Source organism: Tenrec ecaudatus, chromosome 4 (genome assembly GCF_050624435.1).
Source record: "Tenrec ecaudatus isolate mTenEca1 chromosome 4, mTenEca1.hap1, whole genome shotgun sequence".
Lineage (NCBI taxonomy): Eukaryota > Metazoa > Chordata > Mammalia > Afrosoricida > Tenrecidae > Tenrec > Tenrec ecaudatus.
The window spans coordinates 68,357,917-68,372,762 of NC_134533.1; the positions used below are offsets into that span (position 1 = coordinate 68,357,917).

Below are 14,846 nucleotides of genomic sequence, written 5' to 3' on the forward strand. Positions count from 1 at the left end.
ATAGTAGGGTAAATTAAAAGATGTGGAAAAAGCATCCTACAAAACCTAATAGGATGTACCTGGTTTCTGGAATGAATTGGAATCAAAGGTAGGACTCAACACTTCGTTCTCCCCTCACTATAAAGTGACCTTTCTCAATGACCCCAAGTTTGTGTCACAGGTAAACAAGTTTCTGGAAAACTCTTGATTTGAGGGGGGGGATACATGACCCAAGTCGAGTGGATTCAGTGGGCCCAAAAGCAGCGCCATGTATAACAGCTTCTCTTCTATAATCTCAAAAATAAAAGGGAATTTTTCAGGAAAGCAACCAGGTGTGGGGCAGCCAAACGGTGGTTTTCTCCTGCAGAGGAACTGCTAGACTGTGGGTTGGAAATACAGGGCAGAGCACACTTAAGGAAAGGAAAAAGCCCGAGTTGATAGTCTTTGCTCAGACCCAGCTCTAATTCAGACAGCAGTTGGTTAAAGCCATTAAAAGCAACGTTAGAAACCTAGAATCCTTTCACTCAAACTAGAAATCGAAAAGGTATGCAACATTACTCTGAAGAGATGCATCTTAGAATTTCTATAATCCAGGTTTACCAAACCAGTTCTATATGTCTATAAGGCATCTTTGAAGCAGACTGGGATACCCAAGGTCTGGACAGATTTGGGGTTCATGAACCCAGATTGACGTCAAAGAGGCAATGCATTAATAAACCCCATATTCGCTCCCGTATTTGTTTAGTCCTCAAGCCATAGATGATGGGGTTTAGGGTGGGTGGGATAACCAGGTATAGGTCCGCTAGCAACACTTGCGTATGCAAGGGTACTAAGTCTTTCCCTAGCGAAGCCACATAGATGGATGCCATTCCAGGTAGGTAGTATAGAGCCATAACCCCCATGTGGGAACCGCATGTACTTAATGCTTTCAACTGAGCATTTTTTGAGGAAAGACCAAATACAGCTTGGAGAATCAGGTTATAGGAGGCAGCAATGAAGGCCACATCAGAGCCCACAATAATGGAAGAACCAATCAGACTATAGAGACTGCTGGGCATCGGGTCAGCACATGCCAACTTGGCCACAGCTATGTGCTCACAGTAGGAATGGAGAATCACATTGGAGCCACAGAAAGGAAGATGACTCACCATCCAACTCAATGGAGTCATAAATACGATTGCTCGGACAATGATGACTACAGCCATTCCCGACATCTTGTGAGGGGTGAGGATTCTCTGGTAGTGTAGGGGCTTGCAGATGGCTATATAGCGATCGAAAGCCATGGCCAGAAGCAGCCCAGACTCCACAGCTGTGGCAGCATGGGCAAAATACATCTGAGTGAAACAAGCATTAAAGCTTATGTAGCTGTCTCCTGCACAGAAGATGCGCACCATCTTGGGTACTACAGAAGAAGCCATAACAATGTCCACAGCAGCCAGAACACACAGGAACCAGTACATCGGCTCTTGTAGATTGGAATCCATCCAGATTACGGTCATGATGAGGATGTTTCCCAGCAGGGCCACGAAGTACATAGCAGTCAGTGAGATAGCCAGCCAAAGATGTGAGGCCTGCCACCCTGGGACACCCACAAGGAAGAAGCTGGCAGGGGACTCCATTGTATAGTTGCATTGTAGCCCCAGCATCATAGATAGCACTGTGATCCTGTTCATGTATAAAGTGATATAAGAGGAGAGAGAGGTCCAATCCAGAAAAGCGTGTTCTTAACTAGGTAGCGTATTGAGATGGTCCAGTAATCATCTCAGTTAAGTGGACCATAGGATCAGGAAACTAATATCTGACAATGTTAATTTGTTCCACATTCCATCCTCTTCCATCTTTACTGTACAAATTTCTATTAACCTTTCAAGGATTATAATGGGAAGTCTGTGCTCTATCTTAGCCACTCTTCCATGCCCAGGCTAAAGGACTTGTCAGCTTTCCGATGCTGACCTCTTGGATATAAACAGGCACTTTTAATAAATGAGCACTGCCTCTTTCCTCTCTGCTGATGAGGTTATTATATGCACTTGTGTGTGCTGCTTATACCAAGTATGATCCACAGTTGTGCACAAGTCATAGAGGATGAGAGCATTCATTCATTTCCACAGCGAGTGGGCCGAGGAGGCAGTTTGTCTTTCCCCTTTCAATTCTCCGCTCCTGATGCTTAATAATGTTGAGTGAAAGAAAGAACTTCACGTGGATGAATATGTCACATACGGTATTTTCAGTACAGTGCCTAGAACAACAAGGGAAGCATCCTCCTGACTGAAGAAATAGATGAATTCAGGAAAATGATTTGGAAGACAAAATCACTCTCCATAGGAAATAACTTCCTGGAGATATTTATAATCTCTACCATGACATTTCAGCCTATGTTTCCTGTTGAACCAAGATTAATAACTCCCAAATAAAACTAATGGTTACTTTATAGATATACCCCCCAAGTGGATTTTTATGATCATTCAGTGTGTCTTATTCCATCTTCATGATAAACCATCAAGACATTCTAGACAGCGAGAAAATTTGAGCCTTATTAAAAGTATTTTTCTTATTTGTAAAATTAGGCAAATATCGCTTTTATACAAGTCATTAGGAACAAGTGGAAAAAGATTAAACATTTGTTGATTTACATAACAAGTAGGTGGTAAATTTGAGATTCAAATCCAGTTTTCCAGCTCCAGTAATACCTGCTACCCCCAATTGTGGCCATCTGTCCGAAGATTAATAAAGCAACAACAATGGAGGCTGGAAGGAAAATAAATTAGGAGCCTTACTCAATCGATAAAACATCTAATATTCTGTATAGCTAGACAATATTGGTTCTTATCCATCTTCTGTCCAACTCCGATGTTACCAAATTACATAGTATGTAATAAGAGAATGGGCCAGCACTCAACTACCACTCCACTCCTGTGTGATGTCTCTCTAGCTTCTTTCATTCAGAGGGTGGATGGTTTCCATTATTCATTGTGTCTACCTTTTCGACATTTCAGCCTGGATTTTCTATTGAGCTAGGCTTAAGTGATAGATTAACTACAAATAAAACTTTGGGCCTACTTTTTAGATATACTCTCCAATGGATATTTGTGGTTATTCAAGCTGTGCACATTTCCCTAGCCATCTGAGAATACCTGCAGAACCCTTCCTCCAATGATTTCACTCAATCTTGGGAATATTGGATGAACTTCTTTAAGGACAGCCTAGCTTTTACTTCCTGAAAGTGCAGCATAGAAATCCTACATATGTCAAAATTTGTTGTTGGTCCCACATCATAAAGAGGCAGAATAGCAAAGTGGCTAAGAGGATTTGTTCTAGATTCATACTTTCTAGACCAAAAATCTTATTTTGTCACTTGCTAGATGTGTACTTCGGGCAAGTTATTTAAATTATCTAAACCTTAATTTGCTGATTGGTGCGATGGGAATAGTCCCCACTACATAAAGATATTTTTTAGATTTAAGTGAAAACTGTGTGAAACTGCTTAGCTTAGTACATAGGTGATCAATAAAATGTACCTAATAAAAAATTAGACTATTTTTCCTACCTACATCTGTCATTCTGTATCACTCCAAAAAGCATATTCATATGTCAGTGCGGTGCCAGGGCAAATATTTTAAAAGTTCATCTCTACATGTGTGAAGCTTTTATTTTCCCATGATCTGTTGCTGAGGATGTTCCTTCTAGTGGCAGTGCACAACCAGATTCTTTGTTTCATCAAACAATGATTAAGCATTAGGCATTAAAAACTGAAAAACGAAAGACTGGCTCCTCAGTCCTGTTACAACGTTAGAATATGACTAGCAGATTATTTCAGTTCCTGGGAAAGATCACCGGCCACTGAACCTAAAATCAAGGTCCCAGGGGATGGATCAGACCATGGCAAAGAGAATGGATCCACTCTTTGCTCAAATCTTCACTGCCCTAATGTTACATCTCTAAAAGCTTGAGCCTGAGCGATCATCACAGCAACTTGTATTGGTTTCGCAGTAGTTATGTCTAACTCAAGAGCTGTTTCCTAAGTATCTGGGGATCCAGAGGATGCTTAGTCTACAAGCAAGCCTTCAGACAAGCCTGCCCTTGGATATCACTCCCTGAAACCTTCAAAGCCCCCGCCCCCCTGAAGAGTTCCTTTATCCTTTGGATACTGCCTTTACTTACCCCTTTTTAACTTCTGGTCAGAGTTCTGATCCCTTTCAGAGTAATTGGGCAAATCAGATTGATGGAATTCAGGCCTGAGAGTCCCATCAGCTGCAATAGACGTTTTCTCTGTTACCCAACCACTAATCACATTTCCCTGCTCCTCAATCCTAACCATGTGACATATATCTGTCCCTTCTGTTTACTTCCTGGAAAATCCTACCACTGATTGACTTTATGCCTGTGCACCAATAGCAGCCTCAGTGGGCATCTAAAAAGCCAAATTCTTTTTTTTCCAATGGAAGGTTTAGTAGGATATTGTTGATTTCATTTCTTGAGATGGGCTATGTAAATATATATAGTATGTTCCTTAAAAATGAAAAACAAAACTCCAGGTTCCTTCTCCTTCACACCTAGTGATTTGAGTGGCTTTTAAAATTTTTTTTAAGGAAATATACTTGGAATCTTTAGTGACAATTAAGCTCATCTCAAACAAAATAAAATTTTAAAGGCAAATTATTGAGGCATGGTTGCAAGCTGTGGTCTTTACTGAGAGCACAACAAGAAACAAAACCCTCAATATGAGAGAGACTTTATCATGGAACTTACTGGATAGTAAGTTAGTGAACGCTGCATCACAGTCAACTTCCAAGAGCTTACTATATAACAGTACTACGTGAAACATCTTTGGTGATCATGCAAAGTGGAAGGAAAGATTTTTTGATGAGGACAATGGTGAAGAGTGAAAATATTCTTAATACCGCTGTATGTCTTCTAGTCGTCAAAGTTAAGTATGTATCAGTGCTTAGAGAGCAGAAGAACTGGAGGCACCAGAATGTCTCCTCATTCATCTCTGATCTAGAGTCTTCCTTCTAGCTGCCCTGCATAAGTCCTCCTTTCTTTTTGTTCACTGTTCAATCTATTAGTACTGGAACTTTTCTTGTTATGATCAATAGTGATCTCCATTAATGACATTGCTAATTCAGCGACTTCATTATTTTACATGGCCTCTCTAACATGTAACATTACTGCCCTCTTCCTCCTTTTTCAGTTAATTGTTAAAATCATTTTTCTTGAAGTGTAGCATACATCGTGTAAATGCACAAATAGCCATTGATTCTGCTTACATGAATGTGTTTCTGCAGGAATTTTTTTTAATTGGCAATAATAGGAAAGCAATGTTATGAGCCTTAAGGATAATTGAGGTCATTAAGGTCGCTGAAAGTAGTTACAGTTAATTTTCAGGAAAGACTTTAAAATTCTGTAATTGATGTGATCAAAATCTACATTGTTCTAAGCAAACTTTTTTGTTTTGAAGGGGAAAAAACAGATCTCAGCTCTATAGTTTGATCCATTTGTATAGTTAATATATGTAAGTCACAGCCACTCCCCAGATCAACAGGCAGGCTTCCTGCTTCCTGATAGTTGAGGTACACAGCTCTTGCAAGTGCTCTGACCAAGCTTTCCTAAGACCCATTCCCCACCCAGCACTTGACTCTACCTTCACCCTTGCAGACACATCTACATGAAGGCCTGGGACATCAATTACTGAAGACAAACAGAAAAAAGTAACTTTAAGAGTCATAGGATTTGTATGGGAATGGATACATAATCTAAATTAAAATGTCTCAAAGGTAAACGCAATAATGCATAACTATTTGACTAGAGCCTTTCTGTTTACAATTATGATAACTGCTCCTGAGAGTCTCCCTCCCCTAGCCAAACAAACTCATGGTCAGCTTGTTTGTTTGTTTGTTTGTTTGTTTGTTTGTTTGTTTGTTTCTACTACCCCTCCTCAGACCCTAAAAGCTGGCTCCCCACCATCCTAAAGATGAACACCCTGCTTTGAATCAAAGTAAATAAAAATGTGTTACATGTCCTTCTTCCACCTTCCCCTTCTTTTATTTTCAAAAGAATGTCTGTCAGCAAAACCCACCAGACCTGACCAAGATGTTACTGTGAGATAGGAGTTTATATTCTCCTTTCTTGGTGACCCTTGCTTGAGACTCCACTAGCCTGACACCCAATCTCCACGGCATTTACCTACATCTCCGAAGCTTTCTTTATTCAGCTGTCTCTGATGCATCTATCCCTGGTAGTTCACATTCCTTTCACTCAAAAGTAAGTAGGATTTATACAGGACCCTCCAGAAGGAGCAGAATGGAGGTTGATTTGATGTCGAAGATGAGCAACAAAGATCCAAGGAGAAGACTACTGTCATTTACAAATGCCTCCCACTGTGAAGCCTCTTCCCCATTGGATTCTCTATCTTCCTGTCTTTTCCCTAGACACCAAGTTTCCTTTGGTCTCTGCCAAGAAACGAAAGATTGTAATTGCTCCAGAGACTAGATTTTCTTTGTCCTAGCCCCTGAGGCCTCCGACAAGGCAGATGGTTAATGGATGAAAAGTCTTTTGTTTTCTCAAGTCCTCAGAACACATTTAGAATCATAAGTGCATAGTCATGCTTGCTGGGGGGGAAAGCCCAACATTAGTTAGATCCATGAAAGTTTTGGGGGGGTACCCTGCTAAGTTTCTTTCCAAGTTATCTCTGTCAATTCTCACAGCCTTTATAAGCCCCATTACTTCTATATTTTATAGATGGGGTATCAGTACATAGACAAAAAGCTAGTCAGCCAGAGAGTCAGGATTTGAAATAGAGCAACCATAATTACCATATATACTTGAATATAAGCCGACCCGAGTATAAGCCGAGGTACCTAATTATCACCTGGGAAACCAGGAAAACTGACTGACCTGAGTATAAACCAAGGTACCAAATTATTACCTGGGAAATCAGGAAAACTGACTGACTCGAGTATAAGCCGAGGTACCAAATTATTACCTGGGAAACCAGGAAAACTGACTGACCCTAGTATAAGCCGAGGTACCAAATTATTACCTGGGAAACCAGGAAAACTGACTGATGCGAGTATAAGCCGAGGTACCAAATCATTACCTGGGAAACCAGAAAAACTGACTGACTCGAGTATAAGCCTAGGGTGGAAAATGCAGAAGCTATTGGTGAGTTTCAATAATCAGAACAAATGAAAATAAAATTACTAAAAATGGAGACATCAGTGGGGAAATGTATTTAAATATTTATTTTAAATAAAAAACATAAATAAAAGGACAAGTCATTTAACATTAGTAAACTAGCACAGTAAATGGAAAATAGGTTCAACAAAAATAATAAGGTATACACAATGATACCTTAAGATTACTATTCCTGAGCTCAATCAGCAACCAAGCTAAAATGTAAAGAGTTAAAATTCTTCATAACTGGATGCCTCATCATCATCCGTATCCCAATGCAGAGCTTCAGCTGGTGGGAGGTCATCATAGACGCTGTCCTCACTGAGATCGCCGTCATCACCATCACTGCTGTCATTTTCATACAAAGCGCAGTCTTCACTGCCATCCATAGCATTACTAATACTACATTTCTGGAAGGCACGTCGCACCATGTCTTCTGGAATGTCTTCCCATGCATCTTGAACCCACTTTACTATTAACTCTATGTCAGGCTTCATGAAACTTCCTCCTTTTGTTAGTCGGGCTTGACCAGATGACATCCATTCATGCCACATCCCTCGCACATGGTCTTTAAAAGGCTTATTCAAAGATACATGTCATAGGATGGCTCAGATTGCTGAGATGTGAGTAAATAAGCATACAAAGCCTTGCAGTGTCAGCGGGCGAGATAATGGGCACTTGTCCCGTTACCTCGGGAGGGTGGGGGGGGCAGCAAGATGTTACACCTTGCTGGGGTACCGCTGACCCATGTATAAGCCGAACCCCAGTTTTCAGCACAAAAAAATGTGTATATATGGTAATTTATGCTTTGTTGTAGAACTTATACGTGAGTATATACGGTAATTTATGCTTTGTTGTAGAACTTATACGTGAGTATATACGGTAATTTATGCTTTGTTGTAGAACTAGCAACACTGTAAATCTCTCAAAGTCCACTTCACAGTTCAATTTCTCATTTTGCCTGAAGACTCACAGCGGGCTTCATTTATTAAATATTTCTTAAGAAAATATATTACGTACCACTATTTGAACAAAAAAAGAAAAAGAGGATATAGTGAAAGCCAATTCAGTAGGAGTTAACCTTTTCAAATTATGGAAAGGGCATGGACTTTAGCAGAAAATTATGAAAGACCAAAGTATTTCCTGGGTAGAGAAATAGAGAGTAAACCAGAAAAAGGTGCAGGATACTTGAAAGAAAATTTTTTTTAATTAGGCAAGAAGAGAACATATGGCCACATTTTAGAAGAACAAGAGTTTCAGGAGGAGGTGGGTACAGTGAGGGAGCTGGGGGGGAGGGCAGGGGGAAGAGGGGTTAAAAGGGAAACGATGTCATGGAGTCCAGGAAGAAAGAGAATGGAAACTGATTGTGGTAGCAATTCTGCTTGACATATGAACTAAGGAATGATAAGGTATATGTATTAACTCTCGATTAGTAATATTTTTAAAGGTTATGACTTTACAGGACATCATCATGGGATAGGAATGAAGTTGAAAGCAAAAATCCAACAGGCAGGATATAAAGTTCCTTGTTTTAATGACAGATGATATAGAAATATGAAAAATCAAGAGAAGTGCTGAATGGTCTCAGTTCCTCAGACCCTCAATGGAAACACTGCAATTGCTAGTGATGTAAATGGTAAGAAACCGGCAGTTGCATATCTGAGAGGGATTCTGTGCTCTCCTTGGCCTGATGGGTGACTGGTGGCTTTAAGTTCAATTGATCAGGCTCAGAATCTACTGGATATCACTCTATCACTTGGTTATACTGTGGTGGCCTTTGTGTTACTATGATGTTGGAAGATATACCACCAGTATTTCAAATACCGGAAAGTTACCCATGGAGAACAGATTTTCAGTGGAGCTTGCAGGCTAAGAAGAATGATGTAGAGTTTACATTTCTTCAATAAAAATTTCCTAACGAAGCCCTTATAATATCAGTGGAACCTTGTCTGATATATTGCCAGAATATGAGACCTTCACGTTGGAAAGCAATCGAGTTACAACTGGGAAAGAGCTGTCTTCTTATAGTAGAGTCAACCTTAATGATGTGGTTAGAGCAAAGCTTCTGAGACTTTCATTTGTCATGTGGCATAACTCAAAATAAGAAAAATAACTGCAAACATTCATTAATAATAGCATGGAATTTACAAAGTATGAATCTAAAAAATTTGAATATTGAAAGTGAACAAAATGCATAAAGATCACTGTCTCAGGCATTAGTGAACTTAAATGAATTAGTAGTGGCCATTTTGACAATCATACAATCAAACTATGCTAGGAATCACAAATTGAAAAGCGTTACCATATCATTAATCATCAAAAGGAACATTTTAAGATCTATCAAGAAATAGAATGCTATCCACGACAAAATAATATCTATATGCCTACAAGAAATATCAGTTAATTCAATTTTTCCAATTTTATACATCAACTATTAATGAAAAATGTGATGAGATTAAAGTTTTACCAGCTTCTGCATTCTAAAGTTGATCAAATATGTGATAAATATCCATTGATAATCACTGGTGACTGGATTGTGAAAGTTGGAAACAGAAGAATCAGTAGTTGAAAAATACATCTTTAATGATAGAAATAACACTTGAAATCATGTGATAGAATTTTGCAAGTCCAACAACTTATTAATTGTAAATATCTTTTGTTAACAACATAAACCATGACTATGTTAATCGAACTGACCAGATTAAATACACAGAAATCAAATTGACAACATCTATGGAAAGGGTTACAGTTAAATATCATCAGTCAGAACCAGGCTAGGGGACAATTGCAAAACACTTCAATTTCTCATATGCAAATACAAGTGGAAGCTGAAGGAAATTCAAGCAAATCCATGAGAGACCAAATATTCCCTTGAGTATATACAATCTGGATTAAAAGACTGTCTCAAGAAATACCTATTATGCACTGAACACTAATGACCAGATGAATTGTGGAACAGAATCAGGGACATGACAACAATGAAAGCAAGCAATCATTATAAGGAAAATTAAAATATCAACATGAATATCAGAAGATAATTTGAAGCTTTATTTTTAACATAGAGTAGCTAAAGGAATGGGGGAAAATGATGAGTTCAAAAGCTGGATGTATATTTAAGGTCATTAGGTGCATGAAAGCCAAGATGGATAACCCTTCAGAAACAGTAACAGGAGTAATGGTTCCTGAGAGTACTAGAAGATAGGAGGGGAGGGGGGAATAGCTGGCTGGAACTGCTTTCCAGGAGTTCAAGAAGAAAAATGTTTTGAAACTGATTGTGGTGGCAACTGTATAGTACTGCTTTATGTGATTGAATTCTTAAATGTTATGATATCTTTAAGAGCTCCCAATAAAATGATTATTTTTTATTTCAATGAGTGACTTGAGAAAGCAAAGTGAGAGTCTAATGAAATGTACAGAGACCAAGAATTGAAGTGTAAAGAGAAGAACATGCTAGGAATTTCTCAAACTGGAAGAATTGAAGAAAATTTCAAGCCTTGCATTGAAATATTAAAGGATTCAATGAGCAATATATTGAATGATGCAGGAAGCATAGAAAAAGGAGGCAATATACAGAGGCACTGTATCAAAAGACTTGGTCTACAGTCAACCACTTCACTTCAGGAAGCAGTATATGATGAAGGAAAAAATCCAAATTAGATTGAAGATGTTAGCCAAAAAAAATCTCCAGGAATTGGTGGAGTATCAATTTAAATGCATTTCAATAAATGAAGGCAATACTGAAACTGTTCAAACATCTATGCCAATAAATTTGGAAGTGACCTACTGACCAACTCATTTGATAATATCCAAATTTTTGCCTAGTGTGAAAAATAGGTCAACCAATATATTTGTGTAAATTAGCAAACAATAACATTAAAATCACATAAAAGTAAAATTTTGCTGAAGGTTATTTTTAAATGATTGTATATCTATGAGTAACTGCCAGAAATTCAAGCTGGATTTTGAACAGGGCATGGAACAAGAGATAACATTGCTCACACGAGATGAATTTGGGCTTAAAAAGAATACCTCCGTTTTACTATCAGTAAAGCACTCTACTATGTGGATTATGAATTGTGGATAAAAGGGACATGTTGACATGTGGTCAACATTTTAAGGCTAAAAGCACACACAACAAACAAAAACCACACAAATATTGACCTGGCTTTTTAACTTTCAGGAAAAATGTCCAAATCCAGTCTCTTCCCCTCTCACTACACTATAATATAACCTAGTCCAGTGTTTCCCAAAGTAGGCAGTCCCACCCCTGGGGGGCGGGGGGGCTGAGGCAACCCAGAGGGGTTGCAAAGGCAGATATGTACACTTTATTCTGGATTATGGGCTATAGCACAAAAGCTCTTAATTGCCAGGAGGTTGCTGAGTAAATTTTTTTCCCCTGGAAATGGAGCAATAGGTCAAATAAGTTTGGGGACCTATTTAGCCCAAGGGAGAGGATGAAACACTTAAAAAGAGATAAAAATCTAGCTTCAGGAACACATATGCCCAGTAGATTTATTAAGATTACATACACTGCTTGATATAGGATTTACAGTTCCTAAAAGTCTTCTGCCCCAAATATTACTTAGATATTTCAGAAGACAGGAGCAGATTAATAATCAAGATAAGCATGGTCTTAGTTGTGCTTATTTATAAATCTGTAGTAAATGATTTCACATGGGATTCATTAGATACTGAGATGAAACATTATGAAGAATCTTTCTTTGTATTATTTAAGGGTATGTTTGCCTGGAATCATGTATACATAGGAGATGTATTTCTTTTCATTCCTCACTCATTGCAGGCCTTCCACTTGTCATGGTAGCCAGCCTTCCAATAACTGACTTTCAGACTGAGTATTTGATCTATTCTCCACTCTCCAGACATTATTGGTTAACATATCCTCTCGGTTTGAAAAGTAAAAGTATTATAACAACGTGTCGTTTAAACAAAAGGATTTACTATCTTTTAACCAGCCCTATAAAATCTCAGTTTCCTCATTTGTAAATTGAAAATATTTATAATACATTTTCTGGTTTAAGAAATAAGAGTGTGGAGGGAGGGGGGGAAAAAAGAGGACCTGATGCAAAGGGCTTAAGTGGAGAGCAAATGCTTTGAGAATGACTGGGGCAGGGAATGTATGGATGTGCTTTATACAATTGATGTATGTATATGTATGGATTGTGATAAGAGTTGTATGAGTCCCTAATAAAATGTAAAAAAAGAAAAGAGGAGAAAAAAAAGAAAATGATTAGAGCAAAGAATGTACAGATGTGCTTTATACAATTGATGTATGTATATGTATGGACTATGATAAGAGTTGTATGAGCCCCTAATAAATTGTTTTAAAAAAAAGAAATAAGAGTGTGACATGGAAGAGTATCATATTGCCTTGTATAAAGTAAGTGTTCAATAAGCATTCATCATGATTATTTATCAAAAGGATCTTTGCTACAAACAGAATACTATATGTAGTTTCTGAAGATAATAAAATTTCGTTTGCTTCAAAAATTATCATGGTTTGCCTTGTTATTCTGTAGGATCACTGTGCGTCAGAATACACTTGATAACAATGAGTTTATCTTATTTTTATTCAAAATATTCCCACACCTGTAGTGTAAATATCACTGGGGAACTTGTTAAAGTATATAAAAATTTAAGCTCTTTCCCACATCTACTTAATCAGATTTTGCATTTTAATAAGACCTCCCAGATGAATTATATACACAGCAACATTTAAGGCTCATCATTACAGACCATAAGGAGCCCTGATGCTAATATTGGTTAAATGTTGAACTGCTAACCACAAGGTCATCAGTTCAAACCCACTAGTAACTTTCAGGAGACTGATCAGGCAAATATTCTAAAATGGTTTGTGGTGATGATGGTACAACTCCTCTTGATGTGCTTGAACTATTGAATTGTATGATATGTGGATTATATGTCAATTAAACTGTTTTTAAAAGATGTACAGCCTCCGAAACCCTAGACAAGGTCTCTATGAGTTGAAATTGACTTGATGGCAGTGAGATTGCACAACATAGGAGTTCTGCTGATGCAGTGATTTAAAAACTCAGCTGCTAACTGAAAGGTCAGCAGTATAAAACAAACCAATGGCTCTGTAGGAGACAGGTGTAGCAGACTGCTTTTGTATAGATGCATAGCCTTGCACAGACACCTTATGGGGCAGTTCTACTCTGTCCCATTGGGTTACTATAAGTCAGAATTCACTTATAGTTTTTTTTCCAAGCAGCATAATAGAAGCAATGGGTTTAGAGTATTATAGACCATTATTAACCAACCATTACTAGTCATTGCTGCAAGAACTAGGACGATGGCATTAAGTCCTAGAACACAGCCAAGACAATTCAGAGGCTTGTACTGTAGCTGATAAGATGACACGTAGCCACATATTTACAAACTAATGGCGTGCCTGTTAGATCAGTTTATAGTCTTTTCAGAAATCGAAATCCATCCCTCAAACTGGTCCAGGACATGTATTGGACAGTTGAAGAAAGTGTAAGCATGAAGGAAAGAGCTGTCCACTAGTGTCCAGATTAGCCAACAGTGGAAATCTGGGACAGCCTGCATGTAAGCACTGAGATCCCAGGAACGACTACGGTTCTCTGTCTCAGAAACTAAGTGCACAACCACTCAAACTCCCTGGCATCAAATCCATGCTGACTCATAGCAACCTGCTTTGGGTCTCTGAGACGATAACTGTTACAAGACTGTAAGGGGACCAGACGTCCCGCCAGTCCCGATTGTTGGAAAGAATGCACGACAAGCTAGGGAACGGCGGGAGAACGGGAAGGGAATATACGATTTTCGGCTGCCATGTGGCTATTTCGCCAGGATATGAGTTTTAAACTATTTTTGTTAATTTTATAATGTTAAACTTTAATAATAACAATTAATTGTTGAGAACTGATTATCAAGAACTGCTTATCAAAGTTCGCATTGCTGATCAGTTGTTAGAATTCGGCAACAATTGTTTGGACTTAATGAACAATGGCATTTTTTTGGCAACGACGAAGACATTTTGTAGCTGTCTCTCAGACGATACACATTGTACGTGCTAGTGCTAGTTAAACAAGTGATGTCAACAAATCAGCTACTCAGATAATTTAGGTAAGTTATTTATTTATTTAATAGCAACATAAATTTTCTTGAATTTAGCAGACAGTATTCGTATTATGTATATTTTATGGGGCGGCAAAATTCTAGCACCGGCCTTGAAAGTGACACGACTTATGTTATGGCAAATTCAGAGAAAAAATAATACAAATTAGTATTGTTATTATTTAGAAAGAAATATAGGATTAAAATTACAATAGTTTTTAAAATATAGTTACTTTATAACAATCAAATTAATTTAATTTATAAACTAAAAATAAAATATGTTCATGTAATTGTGTACCTACTGGCTGTGTTTTTAAGCAATATGTATATAATAATTTATAATATAATTTTAATTTTTTAAAGATTTTTTAACATAATGAGTAAGAAAAGAGAATGCAAATTCAACGATGATCTAAGAAGTGAATTTCTTTTTATTAAAAAAACCAAAAGCGATTACATGGTAAAATGTGTGAAATGTAATGGTGAATTTTCTACTTTGCACAGCGGAAGAATGATATTTCAAAGCACTTGGAGACACAGAAACATGAAAGATATTTAAATACGGCTGTATTTTC

At 37.9% G+C, this 14,846-nt stretch overlaps 1 protein-coding gene and 1 non-coding gene across 2 annotated transcripts; one reads left to right on the top strand and one right to left on the bottom strand.

Annotated features, from left to right (window-relative positions):
- Nucleotides 1–653: 653 nt before the first annotated feature.
- Nucleotides 654–1,628, bottom strand: LOC142446902 (olfactory receptor 52I2-like). The gene has a single exon (XM_075548635.1). The coding sequence runs from the start codon at nucleotides 1,626–1,628 to the stop codon at nucleotides 654–656; it is 975 nt and encodes a 324-aa protein (XP_075404750.1).
- A 3,595-nt stretch (nucleotides 1,629–5,223) lies between these two features.
- On the top strand, nucleotides 5,224–5,355 carry LOC142447732 (small nucleolar RNA SNORA33). The gene has a single exon (XR_012784390.1). It is a non-coding gene; the product is annotated as a small nucleolar RNA SNORA33 (small nucleolar RNA).
- The last annotated feature ends 9,491 nt before the right edge of the window (nucleotides 5,356–14,846 follow it).

What these genes read in the sequence shown, in the direction of transcription:
- LOC142446902 (XM_075548635.1), bottom strand. Translation starts at nt 1,628, where the DNA reads ATGATGCTGGGGCTACAATGCAACTATACAATGGAGTCCCCTGCCAGC.